Consider the following 27,877-nt stretch of genomic DNA (forward strand, 5'->3'; position numbering starts at 1 on the left):
CAGTATTACCTCACGTGTTCCAACATTTCTACGGAATCCAAACTGATCTTCCCCGAGGTCGGCTTCTACCTGTTTTTTCATACATCTGTAAAGAATTCATCTTAGTATTTTGCTGTTGTGACTTATTAAACTGATAGTCCGGTAATTTTCATATCTGTCAACACCTTCTTCTTTGGGATTGGAATTATTTTATTCTTCTTGAAGTCCGAGGGTATTTCGCCTGTATCATACATCTTGCTCACCAGATGGTAGAGTTTTGTCAGGACTGACTCTCCCAAGGCCATCAATAGTTCTAATGGAGTGTTGTATACTCCTGGGGCCTTGTTTCGACTCAGGTCTTTCAGTGCTCTGTCAAACTCTTCATGCAGTATCGTATCTCCCATCTCATCTTAATCTACATCTTCTTCCATTTCCATAATATTGTCCTCAAGTACATCGCCCATGTATAGACCCTCTATATACTCCTTCCACCTTTCTTCTTTCCCTTCTTTGCTTAGAAATGGGTTTCCATCTGAGATCTTGATATTCATACAAGTGGTTCTCTTCTCTCCAAAGGTCTCTTTAATTTTCCTGTAGGCAGTATCTATCTTACCCCTAGTGAGATAAGCCTCTACATCCTTACATTTGTCGTCTAGCTATCCCTGCCTAGCCATTTTGCACTTCCTGTCGATCTCATTTTTGAGACATTTGCATTCCTTTTTGCCTGCTTCATTTACTGCCTTTTTATATTTTCTTCTTTCATCCATTAAATTCAATATTTCTTCTGTTACCCAAGGATTTCTATTAGCCCTCGTCTTTTTATCTACTTGATCCTCTTTTACCTTCACTATTTCATCTCTCAAAGCTACCAATTCTTCTTCTACTTTATGTCTTTCCCCTGTTCCTAATGCTCTCTCAGAAACTCTCTACAACCTCTGGTTCTTTCAATTTATCCAGGTCCCATCTCCTTAAATTCCTACCTTTTTGCAGTTTCTTCAGTTTTATCTACAGTTCATAACGAATAGATTGTGGTCAGAGTCCACATCTGCCCCTGGAAATGTCTCACAATTTAAAACCGGATTCCTAAATCTCTGTCTTACCATTTTATAATGTATCTGAAACCTTCCATTGTCTCCAGGTCTCTTCTATGTATACAACCTTCTTTCATGATTCTTGAACCAAGTATCAGCTACGATTAAGTTAGGCTCTGTGCAAAATTCTACCAGGTGGCTTCCTCTTTAATTCTTACCTCCGTTCCATATTCACCTACTACGTTTCCTTCTCTTCCTTTTCCTACTATCGAATTCCAGTCCCCCAAGACTATTAAATTTTCGTCTCCCTTCACTATCTGAATAATTTCTTTTATCTCATCATACATTTCATCAATTTCTTCATCACCTGCTGAGCTAGTTGGCATATAAACTTGTACTACTGTGGCAGGTGTGGGATTCGTGTCTATCTTGGCCACAATAATGCGTTCACTATTTTAGTTGTATTAACTTAACTACACTGCTATTTTTTTACTCATTATTAAACCTACTCCTGCATTACCCCTATTTGATTTTGAATTTATAACCATGTATTCGCCTGACCAAAAGTCTTGTTCCTCCTGCCACCGAACTTCACTAATTCCCACTATATCAAACTTTAACCTATCCATTTCCCTTTTTAAATTTTCTAACCTACCTGCCCGATTGAGGGATCTGACATTCCACACTCCGATTTGTAGAATGCCAGTTTTCTTTCTCCTGATAACGACGTCCTCCTGAGTAGTCCCTGCCCGGAGATCTGAATGGGGGACTATTTTACCTCCGGAATATTTTACCCAAGAGGACACCATCATCATTTAACCATACAGTAAAGCTGCATGCCTTTGGGAAAAATTACGGCTGTAGTTTCCCCTTGCTTTCAGCTGTTCACAGTACCAGCACAGCAAGGCCGTTTTGGTTAGTGTTACAAGGCCAGATCAGTCAATCATCCAGACTGTTGCCCCTGCAACTACTGAAAAGGCTGCTGCCACTCTTTAGGAACAAGACGTTTGTCTGGCCTCTCAACAGATACCCCTCCATTGTGGTTGCATCTGCGGTATAGCCATCTGTATCGCTGAGGCACGCAAGCGTCCCCACCAACGTCAAGGTCCATGGTTCATGGGGCAGATGTTTTTATATGTGTAAACAGAATTGCAAGAAAAATCAGCCAATGGATTTTACGCAAATGGAAGTACAATTCATCACAGGGAACTATGCATATATATTCTGAATGATAATGGAGATAACCTTATGACATTACCCACAAGGAAACTATTTCAGTTTTTGAGCAAAATGCTAGAGAAAGTAGTCTGTTAATTGCTTTTCAATAAAGATTACATTCTAATCTGATGACTGTGAAGGTCATGGAGAACATTATTCATATTTGAGCATCTTAAGATGCTACTGGTGATGTCAGAAGTTAATAAAAAATGCTTATGCAAAAGTCATTAGGTACAAGATAGATACACTACATAATTAACTACATGAAAATAACAATAAATAATTAAATAATAGAGTAATGAGAGGAACAATGAGGAATGAAAGATGTAAAAGGTGAAGTATGTGGCATTCAATACATAAATGGACTTCTAGCCTGATAGCTGGTAGAATGCAGCCATTGATTGACCATGGCAAAAGGAGGGGTAGCCAGACCTCCATGGAGCCCAGATATCATCACCTGCAATATTCATTATGGAGGTTCATAGTGGCTATAGTTTCATTACTGTTACGATATCACTGTGGACCTAAAGGATACTGACGAGCTTTCATTCAAGTTACACCAGCAGTGCTCTGACAAATGTTGTACTTGGTCTGGTGGTGTATTTATCTTGGGCATGTGAATAACGCTACATGGACTAATACTTTGGACGAGAAATGGTTCATATCTGAAGAATCCGGTTCTAAAGAAGTGTTATTCATAATATTTACTTAAGTTTGAGGGGTTTGTGTGCCTTGTTGCAGGGGTTAACAGGACTTTGTGGCCACCATATAGTTCTTGTACCTACAATGAAATTCCATTGGTGAAAGACTTGGTATATTGCTCTGACTTATAAGAGGATATGAGACACTCCACCAAGAAAAATAAAGCCTTGCGTATCGAAAATCATTATTAACTGACATTATATCGGTATGCTGCCTGCTTGCCATTCCAGTGCCGTGCTAGGGAGAAGATGCAGCCACGATTGAGGGATAGAGTCATGTGGTAGCCTGGGCACTTGGTACTGTTTGTAAAGATAATGTGTAAGTCTATAATGACGGTGGTTGACAAGAAAAGATATATGACACGCAGTTCAAGTTCAGACAAAGGTGAAACGTGACATAACGTCTGTTCATCTGAATATTTTTTCCGATTTAACTGTTCATGTTCCAAAAAGACCTCTAAAAAGAACAACAAAATCGTTAGTGGACTATAGTCTGAGCGATGCTGACTGTATCTATTTTTTATGTAGTTTGTTACTTGTTATTTTCCGCCGGCCGAGGTGGCCGAGCGGTTCTAGGCGCTTCAGCCTTGAACCGCGCGACCGCTACGGTCGCAGGTTCGGATCCTGCCTCGGGCATGGATGTGTGTGATGTCCTTAGGCTAGTTAGGTTTAAGTAGTTCTAAGTTCTAGGGGACTGATGACCTCAGATGTTAAGTCCCATAGTGCTCAGAGCCATTTGAACCATTTGTTATTTTCCTTTCGTTGCGGAAACGTAGTGTATTTCACAAGTCTAGGTTCTCACTTGTATTGGATGTATGGACTGCCCATCGTAAAACATTCCTGGAGGATATCTATGCATAGCTCTATCCTGAAAATTCTTGATCAATAATTATCTTGCAAGACTGACATTGATTTTTCTGAGAAGTTGGCCGTTATCCGATTAAATAGTCGCTGTAGACCATGTGAGACGGCGAATGGGGATCCTCGCTCATTATGTGCAACTGTTTCGGAAATTCAAGGCATTTCTGATCAATGTCGGTAGCTAAGTGATTTTCCACTATGTGCTATCTCTCACATCAGTGTAAAAGTTTAGATGGAGTCGTGTGCAGTTGGTGATACGTGATTTTTACTGCACTCACCATTGCAATGGCATTATAAAAGAACGCTTTATAGTTTCAGTTGTAAAAATGTTTGTCATTTCTGCTAAAGTCATTCGAGTACAAATACTGATTCGGCTGTAAAGATTTTGAGGGCCTTGTACAAATTAGCCTGAAGGTACTAACGTAGCACCTGCATTCACTTTCCATTTGCGGTATTTGGTGTATATTGTGCATGTGATATCTTTGTGAAGTTTGAGGTGCATTCTCGCAGTGTATCGTTTTATGCGAGAAATTTTAAGGATTTGGGAAGGTTGGTCTGAAATGCATTTGATTGATAATGTAGTAAACAACTGAAGTTTTGGTGATTCGCCTCGCTTCAGGAAATATTTTAATGGGACACTAGATGTGGCATTGTTACTATGGTATTGTCATTGCTTATTTCCATCGTTGATTCTAGAATGACATCCATGGTGTTAAATTTTTAAGGAAATAAGAATTTTCTGTTTATTTACGAGGAACATCATGAATGGAGCATAAATCAGGATTTATTTTACAGTACTGCAGCGGGGTGGGACGGGTCTCGATGGACAGCGTGGGAGGAGCGCCTGACGATGAAATGCCGGCGGCCGACCTTGTGGATGAATGGGTTGTGAACAAGGGACATGTACCCGAATCGAGATTTCTATATCTCACGGTATGATATGAGAATCTTTTAGTATTAACCTACTGGAATCAATCGTTATCTAGACACATCAACTAAGTGGGGTCTTTCTGTCTGTCATTATTACAGAAGATAATTGAAATTGCCCAAATTTTTGTCACCCCCGAGAAATCCCATGCCATTTACCAGAAACAAAGCTACCTGACCGATCGCTTATTATGTTTTAATTCCTTCCAATGCCCGCACTGGATACACAGACTAAGTTTTATGGGAAAACTGGATGACTTTATTTTGGAACTGTTGATGTTTCACAGTACTGTTGGAGTAAGAAAAGTATCTAAGCATAGGCTAAGTTGTAATATGCACTTGTGTAGTGTATTCGTGTTACTGTTAACAACAAATTATTATAATCATCGGTATGCAGTATTTATAATTAAAATACGTCATTTCAGTTTCATGTTGTAGTTCCATTTCTCTCTGCTATTGTGTCTTTATCTTTAGTTACAGAGGGCATTGGTTAATAAACACGTAGTGTTGTGAAAAACTAAATAATTGTATGATAATTTTTGTGAAGAATTTTTTGTGTTGAGCAGTGATTGAACATTGTATGTGTGTGTGTGTGTGTGTGTGTTTTTTTTTGTTTTGTTTTGTTTTGTTAAATCTCTTTTTTTTGTAATCCATGTATATCCTGCACAGTTAGATTGAAATTAGATTATTTTAACCTTAGGCCAGTGAAGACGGTGAGCTAATTGCATGACTTCTGTCAGAAAATGAATGACAGAACTGGTTGTACAGTCATTTATATGATATTATCATTGAACTGACAAATTACAGTTGTTTTATTTATACATGCCTTACTTTAAGTGTGGGGAAGAGTCCAATTGTCATTTTTAAAAACAAATAATATGACATGGGATGCTGAAACGGAGTTAGCTTTTAATAGATCCAGATAGAGAGCCATTAGATTTACAGAAGCATTTGATTGTACCTTTCAGCTGCCACCTTTTAACCTTACCTGGCACTTGGACTATGCTACTGAGCAGTGTGTCTCCACTGCCTACATTCCATAAACTAATATAGACATGGGAAAAATATTGTCTGTGTTCCATCCTCTTTCTGTTTGCACACATAAGACGTGGGCATTTTCACAGGTATAAACGTTTCAATATGGTATCTGATCTCTGTAGAAACGTGGTGCTAAATTTGTTACAAAATTATTGTCGGAGATGGGAGTTAAAGTTGATGAATACTGACTAATAAATAGGCCTGGAACCGGTATACTGTCCCACCACTTACATACATGTAGGCTTTCTTGTACCTCACCTTCATTTCCACACACCTGTAAATCATCTGCATACACCACTGCTTTCATATTTTCATCACCTATGTACAGCACCACTCCTGTCATTATTTCATCCATCATGATGATGGAAAGTAGAGCAGGTAGTGCATTCCCTTGCTTCAGTCTGTTTTTTGTTCTAACCACTCCTACTTCTACACAACTCGTTCTTCTTCGATACATATCCTTCGTTCTTCTCATAGGCAACCTTCCAACTACCCTCTCCCGAAGAGTTTCCCAGGTCTGTTTTTTGTTCTAACCACTCCTACTTCTACACAACTCATTCTTCTTCGATACATATCCTTCGTTCTTCTCATAGGCAACCTTCCAACTACCCTCTCCTGAAGAGTTTCCCAGGTCTTGCTTCTTTCACACTACCATACACCTTCTCAGTGTTCAGGAACAGTATTACTAAATCATTGTCATGTTCGCAGTGTCTCTCTTGGAGTTACCTTACATTAAAAATTAGATCCACTGTTGACTTTCCTGGTCTGAACCCTTATTGTTCCTCTTTGAGGTTTGGTCGTACTATCTTCTGTTCACTCTTTCCCAGGATCTTCTCAAGTACTGTGACAGCATGAAACATCAAACCAACTGCCCTATAATTTTAATGTAGTTTCTTAAATATTGACACTAAGATTCCATTTTTTGAACATAATGGTGTCCCTCTTTCTTTTTGTAATCATCTAGTGATCCAATAGAGACACTGCACTCCTGCAAAGCTAACTGTTCTCACCATCTCCACACTTATTTCATCCAGCCCAGGTACTTTTCCTCCTCGCTTGATATTTATTGCTTCTCTACTTCTGGTAGCTTATTCCCATCTCAGCATCCTCCACATCCCCAGATTCCTCATTTTTTTCTTCTATGTTTCCAGTGTGGTTTAGTAATTCTTCAAAACATTCCTTCTGCTTCTTGATTTCTTGTTCACTCTCAACTTTTTTTCGTATTGTGTTGATCATCCTGACACTTCACATAATGCTGCTTTTCTTTGCCTAAATCATTCCATAGAGGACCATCTTACTCTTTTCACTGTACTGTCGTCTTCCATCATTTTGTCCACTCTTCCATTCATTTCCTCTTCTCTCCTGCTATCACTCTTGTAGTCACGTGTTTCTTCTCAATGTATTCCTTCTTGCTTACTCCTTTCTCTCTTGAAACAGAGTACTTTGCTTATCTTTGAAAATTCCTTCCTTCCATCATTCAGGTCGACAGAAGCGTCCAACCCCATGCGTTGGCTTTGACCCATGATGTAAGGGTGTTGTCGTGTGTGACGTCATGACGGCACGGAGTTTGGTTTGTGAGTGTGGCGTGTTTGTAGATGTCGACGTGTTGTGGTTTGTCGTGCTCTCTGGTGGTATGTTCAGGATTTTCGTTTGTGTGGTGTAATGGGCTCAGTTTGCTTTTGCTCATTATCCAGAATTGTTAGTGTCGGCTGTGTTTGTAGTGGAATTCATTTCAGTGAATTAATGATTTTTTGTGAAGGTTAATTTAGTGTTGTTCGCTGTACATCGTGTGGTAATTTTAGTAAAATTAATCGGTTGTTGTTTTTGTTCAGGAATGGATATGACGGATAAAATTAAGTGTGCAGGTCAAGGGAAGTGTTCGATCCCAATGTGTGGCTGTGTATGTTGATATTGGTATCGGTAGATGTTTTTGAGCTATATATGTCAAGGGAAGTGTCCGATTCCAGATGATATTGTTTAGTGGTATTTGGGGAGCTTTGTGATGTCAGTTTTTTTCGTCATTTTGTGTGGTTTTATATGGGGGTGGGTGTCTAAATTTAGTTATATTTAGTTTGCCCCCACCCAAAAACACCCCATTTCCCGGACTTGTCCTGTTAGTGTCAGGCTTTTTGTGGAAAGTGTGTGTGTTTGTTTTTCGATGTATTTTCGTCCTCAAAAAGTGTACGTACTGACTTTATGTGCGCCATATTGGAATTGTGGTTTATGGTCGTTTTCGCCATATTTGTGACGTCATGGGTCAAAGCAGATGGGCGGGATCAGACGCTTCCGTATTTCCCATCATTCCACTAGGTTGTTTCTTCAAAGGCTCCATAAGGTAGGGTAAAATTTTGGACTGTATAAATCATTTAAAAATAAATATATGAAATTAGTTGAATGTAAATTATTTAAATTTTCTTGGTAGTATAAATTTCTTTAAAACAAGGCAGCTACTAGTTTCAGTAGTGTCTACATTGCCATAAAGTTGCTTTTACAAACATTTCTAAATTGTATTTCTAGACATATTTCATATTAGTTATTAGCTGGATAGAAGCTGTGTAGGATTAAATTTTATAAGTTGTGAACATTTAAAAGATTAACCAAACAATCTTGGTAACGCAATTTCTCTTAGAACATAGCAACCACTAATTCATTCTTCATTCAATATATCTCTCAATCAGTACAAAAAGCGTATTGCCAAACTTGGGTTCTTAACAAAGTTAATAATTTGCTTGCGAGGTGTGGTCTTTCTGACGGCAGGGCACAAAAATTTTCAAAGTCATTCTGCAAGGACAGTTCTAGCGGATTACTTCTATACTCTAGTTGGGAGAACGTTGGGGAAAATACAGGATGAGGCAGGTAAAAGTGTCCTGGAGAATAGAGTTCGGGGTGGGAAAACAAAGGAAAGGAAATACAGTACTAACCTGACTAGCAGATGTTGAAAGCGACCACAATACATCTCTTGGCAATTTTGGGCCTTGGTCGGCAAGTTGTTGGAGGCGGGTTGAAGTTAGACAGCTGGAATTACTGCAGTCTCATCTGAAATGTTCTCCAGCAGTTCTTGAAAACTATAGTGTTGTGATACACGTTAGACTTGAGGGCTCTCCCCACAAAACACTTGCACACTGACAGATCAGGTGACCTGGGTGGCCAGCTAGGGCCACGACCAGACTGACCTCTGTTAACAACTCTGTCTGGCGTTCATATTGTTTAAATGTGCTCCAAGGTTCAGCCGGCTGTGTGGACAGTTGCCCATCCTGTTGGGGTGTGGTTATATGTGTACATTCAGTCCAATTGTTTCCACTCAGTCCTGGCCACTTCTGTTTGCCCCATCCTGTAGAAGAGGCTTTCTCCTGTAATTGCAGAGTATACAGCAGGAACATTTTGGCTGAGGAGCAAGAAGGGAAAATCTGTGCCCTTCAGACAGTTGCAGGAAGGAATTGATCAGGATTAACCGATACAGGGGAGGAGGGTGGTTGGGAATTGCAATTGGTAGCGAGACAGGAAGAAAGAATGAGATCTTTTTATTACTAACACTAAAAATAGATATCTACCTCTGCCAGAGTTAAGTGGTAAAGAGCGTCAGGTAGGACTAGGAGTAGGAAAAGTGCACCACACTTCAACTGGGATCAGGAAGCCTAGAAATGTGCAAAGTGTTTAGAAGAAGAAAGTGTTAACTACTAGGCAGTAACCATGGGTGAGGTATAGACCTTCAATTACAGGAAAGTGTAGGGACCACAGGCATTTTTAAAGCAAATGCAGGTGTAAGCTAAGTGATAAAGGACTTTGGGTCTCTATGTAAGGATCTTTCAAAATATGACCGTGTAGTGATAGTTGTTGAGGTGGTAAACAGTTCAGGCAGGAATGGGCCATCTGACATAAATGGTGACCTGGACAAGGTAGCTTCCCTGTCTGGTAGTGTCAATGTATACCATGTTGAGCTGTTCCAATGTGATGTTCAGCCAGGTTTTAATGGAACTGTGAGGTGGATTATTGGAGGCTTAGAGATGGCAGTGATTGCAGCTGACTTTTTGAATGTTGCTCTGGTACTAGTTGTGACTTTTTTTCTATGATGTTTCACCAAAGTTGGGATGAAATGTACAGAGAAGCCAATGTACATGCAAAATTCTGTAAATTCTCAGCATTATTATAATTGAACTTTGAAAAAACATTTCCAAAAGTATCTGGATCAGTATTAGTGACTCACAAACAAAAAAGGATACCAGTGGTATTAGGAAGTCCTCCTGAACCCTAAAGTGCGTCAGTTCCATGAAAAAGTCACAATTAGCCAGAGTTTTGAAATTTCTGCCATATGTACAAAAATATTTATAGGAAGGTGATAATTGCTGCAAAAAACTCATTTAATGACGAAAAACATACAATGCAGTGAACAACAGCAAAACAGCCTGGGATGCCATTAAAAAAGGAACGAAGGAGAGAGAAACAAGTTGGTTGGTTGATTAGTTAGACTCGTATTCCATGGATCATTTCGCACGAAAAATCATAATGACGTGGGAAGAGTCATTTTACATTCTCATCAGAAATTAATTTGTAAATAAGGCTAAATGCTGACATTTATAACGATTTTTTAAACTATCTAATAAGGGAGAGGATAAAATAATAAATGATTCACACTCGTTAGCAAACTGTGAATTAATGTTTTTCAGATATTGCAGAGAAATTAAAAAGGAAAAAAAAAAACCTGTAAATAATTATGTGCTAAGTAGAATGATTTTATTACCAACCACAGGGTGTGAAGTCACTAAACCGGACAGAACCTAAATCAAAATCAATAAGCTTAAGTGAAGTACCAATGTGCATGATAAAACAAAACATGCAGAGCACACAAGCTCCTTTAACTGTGGGATTATTTATTTAGCGCAGCAAAGTGAGGTGGAAAAAATTGTTTAGGGACAAAATAAAACTTATATTTTATTTAACACATGAACACATTTTACATATAGGCTACACACATGGTCTCGTTACCAATCAACAACCATGGAACATCACTTCACTTCACAGAGGTGTAATGCACTCAGCACATAATGTCCTAAGCACATTATAAGCATTGGAAAAATACTTTGTTCACATTTCTCCAACATCCCCCCCTTTTAACAAATATATTTCAGATACTGACCGTAATGTTTCACCAACTTCTGAAACTTGTCTTTATTGAGAGGCTTTGGTAGAAGATGTGATAAAATTTCTTCTGTGTATAGATATTGATGGTTATATTTCCCTGCTCCAGATGATTTCTGTAGAAGTGATCCTTTATATCAATATTTTTGGGTCTTATGCTGATGACATTATTGCTGGCAAGCTTAATAGCTCCCATATTATCACAGTTGGTTTTATTTTTGTAAGAGATTCTATTTCATCCATCAGTGTTCTGATTCACAGAGCTTCTTGGACAGTGGAGAATAAGGCCATATATTCAGCTTCCACGGTGCTCAAACAACTGTCCTCTGTCTCTTATGTGACCAGGATAGCAATCCTCTCTCAGTTTAAAGCAACTTCCAGTGGTGGCCTGTTTTGCACTTTCTTCGATTGGGTTAGGAATAGTCTTACAGTCTTCCATACCAGACTTTTCTAAGATTTTTCTTGTGTACTGAGATTGATCAATCCATAGTTCTTTTCTGTTGGTACTTCGTAGAATCTTCATAGCTAAGTATTGACTAACTCTTCACCTAAGTCATGCATGTTAAATTCTGACTGTAACTGTTTTTTAAAGTTAGTTTTATTTTCACTGTTGGTAAAAAAAAAAAAAAGATCTATACCTATATGGACTTGATTGTAATTTAACCCTTGCTTCTTTTATAATATGTACTTGGATCTGGTTTTGACTGTGGCAAGCTCAGTTTTATCAAAGTTTTATGTAAGCATTTATTCCAGCAGTGGCCACTCTGCTTTAATTCATTCATGCCTTCCTTCAAATGCCAAACTTTCCTTTTCTCTGGATGAGGTTTGTTAACTTCATCAGGTCGGGTCACATAAATTTCCCCTTCCAGCTTTCCATTCAGATAGGCTGTTTTCACATCCATTTGAGTAATCAATAGGCCTTTCCTTACTGCAAGAGCTAAAAGGTATCTTAATGGGGAATATTTCACCACTGATGAGAAAGTCTGATGATAATCTATTCCTTGTTTCTGACAATATCCTTTAACTACCAATCTGGCCTTGAATTTTGGCATTGCACTCTCAGGGTTTTTAATATAGTATACCCATCTTGTTCTTAGTGGCTTTTTATTTTCAGGCATGTCGACCCACCCATATGTATCATTATTAAAAAATGATTGTAATTATTTTTCCATTGCCTCTCTCCAACTTTGAGCATTGGTTATTGCCAAGGCTTCATCGCCTGTGGTGGGTTAACTGTTGAAGGTTTGGGAAACGTACATTTCATACTCTGGGTATCTTTGTGATTCTATTATATGTGTAGGACACCTTAAATTGTCTTCCTCTGTTGAATCTTCTTCCTCAATTCCTCTCTCAGGTAGCATATCAGTTTGCTCTACATCCTTATCTTCCTCTGTTTGTTTCCATCTCTTCTTCAGAATTATCACACCTTATGTGAATTACTGTATTATTTTCACTGTTTTCCTTTATTTTATGTTTAGAGTCCTCCAAAAATACTACATCTCCACTGCTTATTAGCATCTTATTCACAGGATTACAAAATCTGTATCCTTTTGAATCCTCACAATATCCAGCAGCAATATATTTGTGCTATTTTGCATCCCATTTACATCTTAATGCTTTTGAAATCCGGGCCATTGCTCCACATCGAAAGACTTTTAAGTACTTTAGGTCTGGTTTCTTCCCAGTCCATACTTTGCAAGGTGTCTTGTTTCTCACAGCTTTGCTAGGTGATCTGTTAATTAAACGCACCACTGTTGACATTGCCCAAAGGCACTTAGGTAGCTCAGCATCACTTAGCATACTTCTTGCCTCCTCTACAATGGTTCTGTTGGCATGTTCTGTAACTCCATTCTGAGAGACTATAGTGAATGGTAGTCTGATGCCTGCTGACACCCATTTCATACTTTTCCTTAAACTGTCTGTTTACGTATTCTGATCCATTGTCCCCCATTCGGATCTCCGGGCGGGGACTACTCAAGAGGACATCGTTATCAGGAGAAAGAAAACTGGCGTTCTACGCATCGGAGCGTGGAATGTCAGATCCCTTAATCGGGCAGGTAGGTTAGAAAACTTAAAAAGGGAAATGGATAGGTTCAAGTTAGATATAGTGGGAATTAGTGAAGTTCGGTGGCAGGAGGAACAAGACTTTTGGTCAGGTGATTACATGGTTATAAATACAAAATCAAATAGAGGTAATGCAGGAGTAGGTTTAATAATAAATAAAAAAATAGGAGTGCGGGTTAGCTACTACAAACAGCATAGTGAACGCATTATTGTGGCCAAGATAGACACAAAGCCCATGCCTACTACAGTAGTACAAGTTTATATGCCAACTAGCTCTGCAGATGATGAAGAAATTGATGAAATGTATGACGAGATAAAAGAAATTATTCGGGTAGTGAAGGGAGATGAAAATTTAATAGTCATGGGTGACTGGAATTCGTCAGTAGGAAAAGGGAGAGAAGGAAACATAGTAGGTGAATATGGATTGGGGGGAAGAAATGAAAGAGGAAGCCGCCTTGTAGAATTTTGCACAGAGCATAACTTAATCATAGCTAACACTTGGTTCAAGAATCATAAAAGAAGGTTGTATACCTGGAAGAATCCTGGAGATACTAAAAGGTATCAGATAGATTATATAATGGTAAGACAGAGATTTAGGAACCAGGTTTTAAATTGTAAGACATTTCCAGGGGCAGATATGGATTCTGACCACAATCTCTTGGTTATGAACTGCAGATTGAAACTGAAGAAACTGCAAAAAGGTGGGAATTTAAGGAGATGGGACCTGGATAAACTGAAAGAACGAGAGGTTGTAGAGAGTTTCAGGGAGAGCATAATGGAACAATTGACAGGAATGGGGGAAAGAAATACAGTAGAAGAAGAATGGGTAGCTCTGAGGGATGAAGTAGTGAAAGCAGCAGACGATCAAGTAGGTAAAAAGATGAGGGCTAATAGAAATCCTTGGGTAACAGAAGAAATATTGAATTTAATTGATGAAAGGAGAAAATATAAAAATGCAGTAAATGAAGCAGGCAAAAAGGAATACAAACGTCTCAAAAATGAGATCGACAGGAAGTGCAAAATGGCCAAGCAGGGATGGCTAGAGGACAAATGTAAGGATGTAGAGGCTTGTCTCACTAGGGGTAAGATAGATACTGCCTACAGGAAAATTAAAGAGACCTTTGGAGAGAAGAGAACCACTTGTATGAATATCAAGAGCTCAGATGGCAACCCAGTTCTAAGCAAAGAAGGGAAGGCAGAAAGGTGGAAGGAGTATATAGAGGGTTTATACAAGGGCGATGTACTTGATGACAGTATTATGGAAATGGAAGAGGATGTAGATGAAGATGAAATGAGAGATATGATACTGCATGTAGAGTTTGACAGAGCACTGAAAGACCTGAGTCGAAACAAGGCCCCGGGAGTAGACAACATTCCATTAGAACTACTGACAGCCTTGGGAGAGCCAGTCCTGACAAAACTCTACCCTCTGGTGAGCAAGATGTATGAGACAGGTGAAATATCCTCAGACTTCAAGAAGAATAAAATAATTCCAATCCCAAAGAAAGCAGGTGTTGACAGATGTGAAAATACCCGAACTATCAGTTTAATAAGCCACAGCTGCAAAATACTAACGCGAATTCTTTACAGACGAATGGAAAAACTGGTCGAAGCGGACCTCGTGGAAGATCGGTTTGGATTCCGTAGAAATGTTGGAACACGTGAGGCAATACTAACCTTACGACTTATCTTAGAAGAAAGATTAAGAAAAGGCAAACCTACGTTTCTAGCATTTGTAGACTTAGAGAAAGCTTTTGACAATGTTGACTGGAATACTCTCTTTCACATTCTAAAGGTGGCAGGGGTAAAATACAGGGAGCGAAAGGCTATTTACAATTTGTACAGAAACCAGATGGCTGTTATAAGAGTTGAGGGGGCATGAAAGGGAAGCAGTGGTTGGGGAAGGAGTGAGACAGGGTTGTAGCCTCTCCCCGATGTTATTCAATCTGTATATTGAGCAAGCAGTAAAGGAAACAAAAGAAAAATTCAGAGTAGGTATTAAAATTCATGGAGAAGAAGTAAACACTTTGAGGTTCGCCGATGACATTGTAATTCTGTCAGAGACAGCAAAGGACTTGGAAGAGCAGTTGAACGGAATGGACAGTGTCTTGAAAGGAGGATATAAGATGAACATCAACAAAAGCAAAACGAGGATAATGGAATGTAGTCAAATTAAATCGTGTGATGCTGAGGGAATTAGATTAGGAAATGAGACACTTAAAGTAGTAAAGGAGTTTTGCTATTTAGGGAGTAAAATAACTGATGATGGTCGAAGTAGAGAGGATATAAAACGTAGACTGGCAATGGCAAGGAAATCGTTTCTGAAGAAGAGAAATTTGTTAACATCGAGTATAGATTTAAGTGTCAGGAAGTCGTTTCTGAAAGTATTTGTATGGAGTGTAGCCATGTATGGAGGTGAAACATGGACGATAACTAGTATGGACAAGAAGAGAATAGAAGCTTTCGAAATGTGGTGCTACAGAAGAATGCTGAAGATAAGGTGGGTAGATCACATAACTAATGAGGAGGTATTGAATAGGATTGGGGAGAAGAGAAGTTTGTGGCACAACTTGACTAGAAGAAGGGATCGGTTGGTAGGACATGTTTTGAGGCATCAAGGGATCACAAATTTAGGATTGGAGGGCAGCGTGGAGGGTAAAAATCGTAGAGGGATACCAAGAGATGAATACACTAAGCAGATTCAGAAGGATGTAGGTTGCAGTAGGTACTGGGAGATGAAGAAGCTTGCACAGGATAGAGTAGCATGGAGAGATGCATCAAACCAGTCTCAGGACTGAAGACCACAAGAACAACAACAACATCCATTGTCTGAACTAATAATTTTAATTTTCCTCCTCATCTGTCTTTTGACAATTTTGCAGCAAACATTAAATACATCACGCACTTCATCCTTGGTGCTTATAACGTAAACACGACTGTACCTAGAAAAGTCTTCTATGAATGTCAGGAAATAGTAGCTACCTCGTAAGGATTTATTCTCCATAGGACCACAGAGATCTGTATGAATGAGTTCCATAAGACTTCCATAAATCTGCTTTGACTTGATTTGTAAGGCAGTCTGGCCTGCTTCTCTTGAAAACACACCTCACATTATAAATTATTATTTCCATAATTTTCCACCCCAGTTGCCATATTTATTCAATAAGGCTATACTTTGTCTATTCAAATGTCCAAGTTTCCTATGCCACGAGAAACGTTTTGCAGCATAAGATTTCCAGTTCCAGCAGTATCTTGAACTGTGTTATATTTGTAAATATGTTTTACATTAGTTACAGTAGCAACAATATCACCACAAGAGTCTATTATTTTGGTTTCCTATATATCAAAGATGGCCTTGTTACCCTTCTTTTCTATTTCGCTTACTGACAGCAAATTAGTTGCAATATTCTTCACATAACATCATGAACAGTTACAGTTTGTTTTTCCCATTCACAAGCAAATTAAGACCAACTTTTCCTCTGAGTTCACACTTTAACTTAGACTCATCAACTGTGGAAATTCCAATGTCAGCCCTTGAGTGAACATCATACAAAACTGATGGGGCTTTAATAATATGCACAGATGCTCCTGAATCTGAAACTACTCCGCATGATTGTCACTTGCTTCACTAAAATAATAAAAAGCAGAAAGTACCTTATCTTTATGGGCAGTTTTTCTCTCAGGACTACTATAATTAACATGGTTCTTTTCATTAATACTCAACCTTTCATTACAATGTGATGAGAAACATCCAGTCTTCTGCCACTGAAACATTTAATTGGCTTCTTCTTCCTGTATTTAGAGTATAAAGCCGACACTGTTTCTATCTTTGGATCGTAAGAGACTGGCTCATTTTTCATGTCCCATAGAATTTTTACGTTCATACTACCTGTTGTAATGGGTATTCCTGAACTTTCCGAACCCATATTCATAGGTGAATATTTCTCTAGTAGTCCAGCTAACAATAAAGTGCCAATCCATTCTTCTGCAATTTCGAAACCAATATTCCTGAGACAATTTGACATTGAAGTTATTTTATTCACATATTTGTCCACATTTTTGCGTTTGTTCAATCTTGTAGTTATCATCTCACAAAGTAATCATACTTTTCTGGTTAAACCTCCATCTTCAAATGCATTTTTCAGTTTGTCCCATACCTCCTTTGCTGATGTAGCCTTTTATATGTGAAGATAATTTACTGGATCAATCAAAAAACAAATAAATGACTCATTCACATCAGGGAAATTTCCAGAGCACTTAAAACAGGCAAAAGTGGTGTCTTTGCTGAAGAAAAGTATGCTGCAGACATAGAAAACTACTAGTCCATTTCCCTGCTATCACCATTATCAAAAATCGTAGAATCAACGAAAGGCAGATTAGTGAATTACTTGTAGGAAGTAACCTGCACAGTGAATCACAGTTTGGTTTCCAAAGTGGTAGAATTACAGAGTCAGACACGATAGAATTAACAAAAGTTACTTGGTGCTCTTGAAAACTATATGTATTACAGGCATATTTTTAGATCTTTCTAAGGCTTTTGATATTGTTGACCATAAGATTCTATTCAATTAAGATATAAGCATTGGGAATAAGAGATTTAGTTAATGACTGGTTCTGCTTGTGCCTGGGAGATAGGGTACAAAGACTGGAGGTAATACATACCTCAAATAAGTCTAAAATCTTTTTTCTGTGATAGTCACTGAAAGAAAACGAGAACTCTTTGCAGAAAAAGCAAATATAAAACCCTAAAGGAGTCTACAATTAGCCAATATGCAAGTAAATGAGATTGAACATAGAGAAAACAAATGCCATGAATTTAAGTTTGAAGAAGAGGGAAAGTGACAAATTACATGTGGATGGCTGGTTTATAGACTATGTAACAAACACAAAATTTGTAGGAAATTGATATTGATTCTCAGCTGTAATGGTGTGAACACACAAAAGACACTTGAAAACAGCATGTCATCATTTTATGCCATTTGAGTCCTGTGATCAGTATGTACAGCCAGTGTCTTTTAGTTACGTTCTGTTCATATGGAATTTCATTTCTTAGCTATGGAATTCTTTTCTGAGGAACAGATTTACAAAGTATGAACACAGTTGTCAAACTTCATAAAAGGACCATAATAATAAACCAAAGCTTATTATAAAGACCTGTTCAAAACACTAGGGATGTTAACAACACCATGTGAGTACATTTACCAATCAGTTGTGCACATTGAAAATAACATTGGTAATTATTGCATAAACAGTTTTGTCCATGACCATGAAACAGGATGTAGACTGAACTTACATTTTTCAAGAAAGAATAAACATAAAACTCAAAACAACATTTTCTACTGAGGAATGAAGCTGTACATAAAATTGTCCAAGCAGATTAAAGAGACTACTAAAACAAACTTTTTTAAAAAAATACAGGTTTACTTTCATTACACAGAGTAGGGGTTTTGATGAATAATAATAATGATAAAAATCATATAATTTCATATAACACCTTCACACTGTGTTTCTTCCTGCCACCTACTTTTTTTAAATTCACTCCCAAAGCTGTGCAGTGTGCAATACTAAAATGTTATCCTCTTTCTGAGCTAAACATCTTACTCATTAAGAGGGATGCTGACTCAGTTTTTCAGGATACCAAATGGGAAGTAGTGGCACTGAAAATGGAAGTCAGGATAAACTGAATGAGGTAATGATATTTTAAACAGACTGGTCTTATATTTGTGAGGGTGGAGGCTCCATTCTTCATCTGGCTGCCCTCATTTAGGTTCTCCATGGCTTACAAAAATTACATTAGGCAAATGTTGAGATGGTTTCTACTACAAGGCGACAAGTCCCATCTTTGACAAACTAGAGCTGTAAATATGTAAATGCCTGTGTATATGAATTACATTATTTTTGTTGTTATTAAATTTTAATACCAAGACATATTCAAAATCCTTGTAAAAGTGGACTACAGATAATAACAACAACAACAACAACAACTACTACTACTACTACTACTACAACTACAGTACTACTACTACTACTACTACTACTACTACTATTACCTTGACATCTGCCAGTGTTCTCTTTGAGTCCTGGTCATATATTATGTTATTTACCACAGATTTTCTGGGCAAATCATGGCTGTGCTTGATTGCTTTAAAACTTTGTTTCTTCTTAAACCAGGTTTTCCTGAGTGCTAATCCATTACTTTTACAAAAGGCAATGATTATCATCCTTAATAATTTCTCCTTCCCCACCCTGCCACTCACAATACGTCCTCATACCCTTTCCTTTCCTTTCGAGATGATGATGTTCTGAAAGGCATTAATTTCTCCAGAGCATGATAGTATCGATTGGCTTTTATCTCATTCTATTCAGAATATATTTTGTGGTGTGGGTGTCTGGGTTTCCAGTACTAAGTATGTTCTCAAAGATGATGATCTTTTTTTTCCACAATAGAATATATAGACTGTTATTTATCATCCAGGTGATATGCATGTTTTTGGTTTTAGATTCATTAATAGAAGTAGTCTTGGTTATCTTTCAGGTTAATCCCATTGGCTCTTCTTCTGCTGGCATAGCAACATCATCATCAGACATACACATTGATGTTGACTTTACATCCATGGATTTATGCATTTGAAGCTCAAAAATAGTTGCTTTGAATGTTAAACTTAAAAGCACTGTGGAAAAGACACCCTCTCTGCTGATCCTCCCTTAGTCTAGTGCACTATTACCATTTTCTGGAACCAGCGGGTTTTCATTGAGTGTGACATATTGAGCAGATACTCAGTCACAGCATGTCGATTAACATTTTCTAGACTATTAAAGGTCCACATGAAGTCCATACAGAATGTGGGGGTTCCCATTACATTAATATGCTATTATGTACGCCTACCTCTGTACAAATATCTGGTCTATTAGACATGGTACCATGTATATACTGTCTCAATACCTCTTCTGAGTACAGACTTAGCCTATTACACAAAACGTCAGACCTAATTTTGTGTATGACATTCAGCAGGGTAATCCGTGGAGTGCCACATTGTATTGTAGTCCTTCTCATATATAAGCGGAATAACTCTTTCCAGAAATTTTCCTAGCCTCTTAGTTAACCAATAACTTTTCCATTCTTCAGGAACTGTGTTGCAGTCCCATCACTTCCATGTGATTTGTGGTTTTTGAGATACTGGAAAGCCTTTATACTTCCTGGAATGTAGTCTCCTCACTCTGTGGTTCTGCTGCATAATAAGGCAGTGTTTCATCCTCCTTGGGGTCACTTTGAGGGTTTCCTGGAAGTATCCTTGCCAATGGTTCATTGTCTATTTACCAGCAGACAGATTCCTTGCCTATCGTTACACACTGTAATCTTTGGTCTTCTTTCTTGGGTTCCTTATTTACATTTTATAAAACTTCCTAATTTCATCCCTGGGACAGTGCTCTGTTATCTCCTCTCTCCTTTTTTCACCCATCTCCTTTTTCTCCTTCTGCATCTTCTTGCTGCTTTAGCTTTTTTTCCTTTGTAGAGAAGGTCTGGCTAATTATTGTTTAACGCTCGGAGACATCGTTACCTAGACTGCTTCTTCTGCTCTACTGCTTACCTACACTACTCAACATACTATTTGTCCTTTCATGGATTTCTAATTTTGCCTGTTGTTTCATGGATGGTAGTAAAATAACTCTCTTGATAACATATAATATTATCAATATTGATATAATTCATGATCAAATGTTTGTGAATTCCTAAGGGACTAAACTACCGAGGTCATCAATCCCCAGACACACACACTACTTAAACTAACTTATTCTAAGAACAACACACACGCCCATGCCCGAGGGAGGACTCGAATTTCCGGTGGGGTAATTCTTGTGTATGCAGTTTTTTTGTCCTTGGTCTCCTTCCTGACTTAGGGTTATGTACATCCACAAACTCTGCTACCCTCTGACAATTATTGCTTCTCTCTTAATAACGAAAGGTTTCTTTGCCAGATGACATTTGAAAAGCCTTTTCTTTCTCAATTACTACATCACAATCCCTCAGAATTATCATGAATTTGTAGTTGGGTTTTCTTTTCGAGATTGTTTGCAAATGATCATGATCATCTGACTCTTTCATAGGGGCACATAAATTTATGAAGGCAACGTTATTAAATTCTCCTATGACACTGAGTGTGCAAAGTCTAAGAAGAAAGATTGTATTTAATGCCGTGTCAACATTGAAGTCATTAGAGACGGAGCACAAGCTCTGATTGCATCAAGGATGGGGAAGGAAACTCTGTGTCCTTTCAAAGGAACCACCTTGGCATTTGGCTGGAGCGATTTAGGGAAATCACGGAAAACTTAAATGTGGATGGCTGAACATGGGTTCAACCCCCCCCCCCCCCCCCCCCCCCCCCCCCCGCCCCCCGCCCCCGCCCCCCCAATGCAAGTCCCGTGTACTAACCACTGCACCACCTCACTTGATTTATGTAGTCTCTCATTACGTAGTGTAAGTTCAGGACAGACCTGTGGTTACTCTGACACTGTAATACAACTCCTTATTCTGTCTGTACATAATTTTTCTCGGAGTAGAATAGCAGAACTTTTTTGTTTATGTGTATCTCTTATCCTTCTATCTATTCTCTTGCACTGTAACAGTTGTCATTCCATATTTCTAACTCCCCCCACCCCTCCACGGGAGCTCACCATGATTTGGTGAGTCTGTGCGTGGCTACCACGGGCCCTCAGCCTTTGCAGCACCTCTTCCCTTTCCGTGCTAGATGTCCCATCCTCCTGCTGTTCTTTTTCCCCTCCCTTGGGGAAAGTGTTTTGGGAATGCATTCTGGAGTTTCAGTAGCCTGGAATTGGAACAGTCTCTCATGTTTTTTTTTTCCCTTTTTCCTTCTTTCTTCGTTCTCCATCTCCTCCCCTTCCTCAGGTTCAGCGTTTGAGGTCTCTCTTTGTTTCTTCTTCTTCCTCCCTGTGTGCTCCTGAAGGCTGGCTCATGCATATGATGCGAAACAAATGACTGGGTAATGCGTAATTCTCAGCCCTGGATTGGCATGTAGGGTTTACACGTACCCCCTGGTACAAGCCAGTCCAAGGGAGGGGTGATTACGTGAGCTGCTACCTTTGCAGTTGCCTGTTAGTCCCTCTGTCTAGTGTTCGGGTGGTGTGACGTAAGGCGGGTGAGCCCCCCTCTGAGGGGGCCCCCAGCCAGAAGGAGCATGCCATCAGACACACTGGCAATTGGGGAGTTTCCACAGTGAGCCATCCATCATCTCAATCTACGTTTACTAAAAGTAAACAGAATGCGGCTAAAGATTCAATGACTTGCCCAGCTGCACCTCGGCTCCTCGCGGTCTCACGTACCGAAGGAGATCAGTTTTTTGCTACAGTTAATCCATTTATTATTCGGAAAGGTCTTGATGCAGTTTCAAGCCCTGTGAAATCTTGCTCTCGCTTATGTAATGGGACTTTACTTGTGGAGATCACTTGTGGTTTTCAAGCCCAACAGCTGCTTACTGCTTAGCTCCTCCATTGCTATCCTGTTTCTGTCTAGGGCCATTACACCCTGAATTCTTTGCAGGATGTTGTTTACACTCAGTTGCTTGATGTTCTGACTGGGGGGGGGGGGGGGGGGGGGGGGGAGATCTAGCGTTATTTATCCGATCTGGGCATCAGTGCGGTCCATTGGGTAATGAAAAAGGTTGATGCATACTTAGTGCCAACACACACTCTTTTTCTCACATTTGACCGAGTAGTGCTTCCTAATCAAAGATTAAGGCAGGCTATGACAGAGTGACCAGATTTTCCGTTTGAAAAAATGGGACATTTGCAAAAAATTGGGATAAAAAATGAGACAAAACATGACACTAGACAAAACAAAATATTCTGCTTATATGCCTGCATTACTTTAAAAAAATAAATAAAAACTAAAGTTTATAAATATGAAAAGGCACAAATTTTAACAAGGCACTTCAAAACATGTGTGTAATGGCACTGAATCATATGATAATTCATTCTTCTTCCAAGAACTGATTATAATTCAAAATATTGAGAAATTGATAGGTGGTAGATTAAATCGGCCGCGGTCCATTTAGTACATGTTGGACCCGCGTGTCGCCACTGTGTAATCGCAGACCTAGCGCCACCACAAGGCCGGTCTCGTGATACGAACAAGCACTCGCCCCAGTTGTACGGACGACCTAGCTAGCGACTAGATGTACGAAGCCTTTCTCTCTCATTAGCCGAGAGACAGAATAGCCTTCAGCTAAGTTAATGGCTACGAACTAGCAAGGCGCCATTAGCCTTACAGTGATTGTAATTAAAGTCTCCTGTGTATCGTCAAGAGCGATGTACCACAATGATTGATTAAAGATAAGTATTAATCCAGCTACGTACTTTTCTTCATAGGATTAATTACGTAGCCTGTTCCAGTACTTCACGCCCGTCTGCGTTAGTCTAGCGTACATTTTCAGCCATCTCGATCTACAAGGTGTTGGCCCGGCTGCCGACACATCAGATACAATGATTTGTGACAGATATGTAGACTGTTTGCTACTGTATGAGGAACACTGCTACTAACATTGTGCTTACAATCGGAAGAGATAATATCTTTCAAAAACTTTGAATTGGTTAACGGAAGGTGCAGAACACCTTGCAGGTAAGGTCTTGATAATTAGTCGTAACTGTTACAATTGCTTCAGTAGTTTTTTGAGTGGTAAAATGGTTTTTCTCATGAATCTAAAGAGAATTCATGATTGAAAATACCCGTTTCTATTTTTACATGAAGTACCTGTAGTTTTAAGTGTATGGAATACATCACACCATCTCTTATCTATTTCCAAATTAGCTTTTTCCCATTCCTCAAGTTTCTTGGATACAGTGTTGTTTGCACATCCTGTCTCATCAAACAATACATCTTCGTCTATCTGAAATGTTGCACTGAATCTACTGTTTACTATACTTTGAGGCAGATTAAAAGTACAGCTTAAGAAAGAGAATTTTTCCATGTTACCTGATGAAATGATTTCAGATGTTGAAATGATGTCCACTTTTCCCTATAAGTCACAAAAGTGTCATAAAATAAATTGGTAATCGTCTCAGATTTTGACTGAGTGAAAATACCTTCCTTTTCCAAGTTAATTAAAATTGAAGAAATAGCTGAAGTTGGAAATTTACTAACTTTCCTGTTAGTTATTTTTTCTTTAAGCAGCTCTAACTCTTCAGATGATTCTGTAGCTGAAATCTTGGTTCTTTTCAACTTTTGGATTGATTGTGCAAACATTTTCAATTGGCTTTGTGTGAAATGAAGCCAAAGATGTTACTGTGGGTTCTCAAAAAAATGTCTCACCACTAAGATAGAAAATAAGATGTCAAAGGTTAAATCAAACAGTGGAAACTCCCAGCAGGAATATCAACAATGAAGGAAAAGACAGAGTGCTACTCCTGTAAAGAAGACATGTTAAGTTGCAGACAGGCACAATTAAGACACTTACATAATGCTCGGCCTAAGATGCTGGAGTTGGCAGTCAGGTGCGCATGAGGTATGCTTGTTTGTGTGTATGAATGGTGTGTGTTTCTCTTTTGCCGATTTGAAGGCTGTAACTGAAAGCTTTATGTAAGTGTCTTTTAATTGTCCCTGTCTTCAGCTTACTGTGGTAAATAGCAATTTGTCTTTTCCTCCATTGTAGATTTCAAAGGTTCACACATATCAGTAACTCTTGTAACTCCTGGCAACAATGACAATGATCTAGTTTTAATAAGACCTAGAACTTGCTTCTATTCAGTATTTTTTATGTCAGTGGGAAGAATGTCTGCATTTGTTTGAACTCAATTGTATACCACATGGCCTACACAACCGATGCCTTGAATGTTCATCTTGAGAACACTGTTCAGTTTGGAATAAACATTATCCCAGTCCTCTTTTACCCACCAAACTTGGTATTACAGTCATCTGCACAAAATGCATCTATCTTGTCAACTATATTTTGCTTTTTTCCAGAATATAGGTAGCTGATAATTCTGCCATTTCTCCGCCAATGTTCTGAAGACAGATTACTTTGCACTAATCACTTTTGGTAGGAATGAAATACCTAACTAGAATCAACACTAGCCTTATGCTTTTGTGATTTGATGCATCAGCTATCACAGAGACATACTTAGTATTGTCAAGTTCTGACTGAACTTCGTGCATTGCGTACAGTGATAAAATGTTCAGTAAAATCGACTTGCGTTTTTCCTATAACATGTGAATTTTTACTCAAATAGATCTCTGATGAGAATAGCTGTGTAATCTGTTGAACAGAAAGAATAATTGTGTTTTGCGATATGGAATGCAAACAGTCCTTCTCCTGCATTGATATGTTTATCTTCCTCTGTTTATAGTTTATTCGTACTTTACAAAGGAAGTTGTGCTGCTAGAAGTCCTTGCAGAAACTGCCAACTGGTGCTTCTTTTTCTTTATATGCTGCGTTACATCGGCATGTCCTCCTTATTAATGAGCACGAGGTAGTGTCACACAAAGCAAACAACAGACAATGGAATTGCCTGGTTCTCATTATTGTCTGTAACAGTCCGAAGACATTGTGTCGTTTGCATCTACTGCACTAATAGTGAATAGCTAATTTGTAACTACAAATACAATTGAACATTGATAGCCCTATAATGTTCTTTAACAAAAACTTGTTACATTCGTCCATCTTTTCTGCAGTTGCAAATAATTGATATGAATTGCGAAGCTCGAGCATAAGTCTCTGGCACTGAGCACGGTGGTGGAAACTCTTCTGTTCACATGTCTCCTCATCCCATGACCAAAATACTTCTTCTTTACTCCATCTTTGCATTCAAGACGAAGCAAGACTCAAGAAAATGTTGAAAAACTATTTCTATGACACTAAATTGATGTGAAAAAAAAAAAAAACCGAAAAGAAGAAAGAAAGTTATTGCTGATTATGAAAAAAACGGGATGTCTGGTGTCCCCTGTAATATTTTGTGGTACAACAGGCCACAGAAAGACAGGAAAGGACACTCCCATTAAAAATGGGATGTCTGGTCACCCTAGGCTATGAAGTCATCACTGTCCGACCATATGTTCCAAACCTGATGGGTCACTATCAATGTCAAAATATAACCACTCTCATGTGTGCTGTCAGAACACAGCCACTGTGTTACTTCTGGAAGAGATGCTTGTGATGGTGATTGCCCATCTCCTTCTCCCCACTGCATCAATTGAAATGGCGATCGTGCCACATCATCCCATGAGTGTGTCCCACGTATCTCGATGAGCGGGACGTCCAGGACATCTAGGTGAAGAAAAAATAACCCTACCCTGTCACTCACAAGTTGTTGGCCAGTTGAAAGCCCTGAATTTTACCATCTGGCAGTGACAGTACTGTTCTGCTCCACGGAGGACCTGGCCACACAGACTTATGACCTTCAATTCAGTTATAGCTGCGAAATTGCCCAGTATCACAATAGCATCCCTGTCTCATTCTCCTATAGCTGCATCACAAGCCACCAGATCTTTACCCCCGGCAGTGAAATCATCTGCTACGCAACCAGCAGGCTGCAAAGAGTAAAAGAAACTCTCCCATGAAGACTTTGTAAAATCCCTCCAACCAACAAATGTCATCACCCTTTGGTGGTTCGCAATTTCCTGACACACTATCTTTTTTTAACCACTTATGTTCCAGTGTGTTTGCTGTCTGAGTTATTGACTGTTTAAGCGAAAGATGTGTGGGTTGTCAATCGTGTTTTACTTTTTATCCATTGAAATAATGTGGTGAAGGACATTTAATCTTTAATCTTTGGTTAGGGTCCTCCACTGCCTCTAAGGCCAAATTTTTTTTTTTGACCTTTCGCTATGGGGAAGTTCTTGTTTTCAGCTCTCTTTCCTTCGTCAATTGGGCTTAACGTATAGACATTTTTAACTTCGTTCCCTTGTTGGTGTTACAAGGTTATGACTTGGGCACTTACGACCTCAGTTGTTTTTGTGTTTGTGTGTGTGTGTGTGTGTGTGTGTGTGTGTGTGTGTGTGTGTGGGGGGGGGGGGTTCACACAACACCAGATTTTTAGCCATTTTTTTCATATTATTTTGCCTCAGCCGTGTTCAGCTTTGTACAGGCAATCTAATATTCCTTGTGGTATCATTTGCAACAATAGATGTTTCTGAGGTGGATGGATTGGCCTTGCCTTTCTCCCTGAAAGGCTGATTGTATCGGGATTAATTTCCATAAGGAAGTTGGCTTCATTATGCGTGTTAAGTTGTCCTACCATGTTGCATGGTAACACTTCATTTGGTTCCTCATGTGAGGACAATTTGGCTTTGGTGACTCTGCCAGTAACTAGAATACCAAAAACCCCAGCCACCTGAACAAGCGTACACTACTCTGCCCAGCACTGAAAAAGCATTTGATATGGTGGCATCCCTGGGAGAGGAGGTTCTGAATTTACATAAGGTTTTCCAAAACTGACATTGTGAAAATAGATTTTCTTGTAAAATAAGATATTCATCTATGGAATAAATCTTCAAAGTATTTTGTACATGCCTGTTGAAATAAAAAGCTGAAAGAATAGAACTCTGTTTGCACTCATTTATCCATTATTTCCATCATGATTTCAGGCTTTGTTGATATTTTTGTGGAATTTATTTGTTTTTAAATTGCAGGTGGAGTATGTTGGAGGACAGAGTGGTCTCTATGAACCTGGTGCACCATTCTCTCCTCAGCCATCTACTTCCTTACCAGAATTTGACAGCCACATAAATCCTCTAGACCCTAACATGAGCTCAGCAGCACAGTATTCACCACCATATACTGGACAGGTACTGGATAATCATTTATTAGGTTATTTACCAGGATTGAATACAGGATGAGTAATTTTTTGCTTCACTATGTCGAATATAAATACTTCACAGCAGGTACTAGTGTCTCTAACAGGTAAATGCGAGTG

General features: G+C 38.9%; 1 protein-coding gene across 3 annotated transcripts in view; it reads left to right on the forward strand.

Moving 5' to 3' along the window:
- The first annotated feature begins 4,274 nt into the window (after positions 1-4,274).
- LOC124619388 (zinc finger protein 160-like) overlaps positions 4,275-27,877 on the forward strand; it is a 219,771-nt gene continuing 196,168 nt past the window's right edge. For 2 of the 3 annotated variants that reach the window (XM_047145733.1, XM_047145735.1), the window contains exons 1-3: positions 4,309-4,451; positions 4,586-4,723; positions 27,594-27,749. In XM_047145733.1, the coding sequence (XP_047001689.1) occupies positions 4,449-4,451; positions 4,586-4,723; positions 27,594-27,749 (297 nt within the window). In that variant the 5' untranslated portion in view covers positions 4,309-4,448. Of the gene's footprint in view, positions 4,452-4,585; positions 4,724-27,593; positions 27,750-27,877 lie in introns of all 3 variants that reach the window. The other variant, XM_047145734.1, reaches the window with a different exon arrangement.

This window comes from Schistocerca americana, chromosome 6 (assembly GCF_021461395.2).
Source record: "Schistocerca americana isolate TAMUIC-IGC-003095 chromosome 6, iqSchAmer2.1, whole genome shotgun sequence".
Taxonomy (NCBI): Eukaryota; Metazoa; Arthropoda; class Insecta; order Orthoptera; family Acrididae; genus Schistocerca; species Schistocerca americana.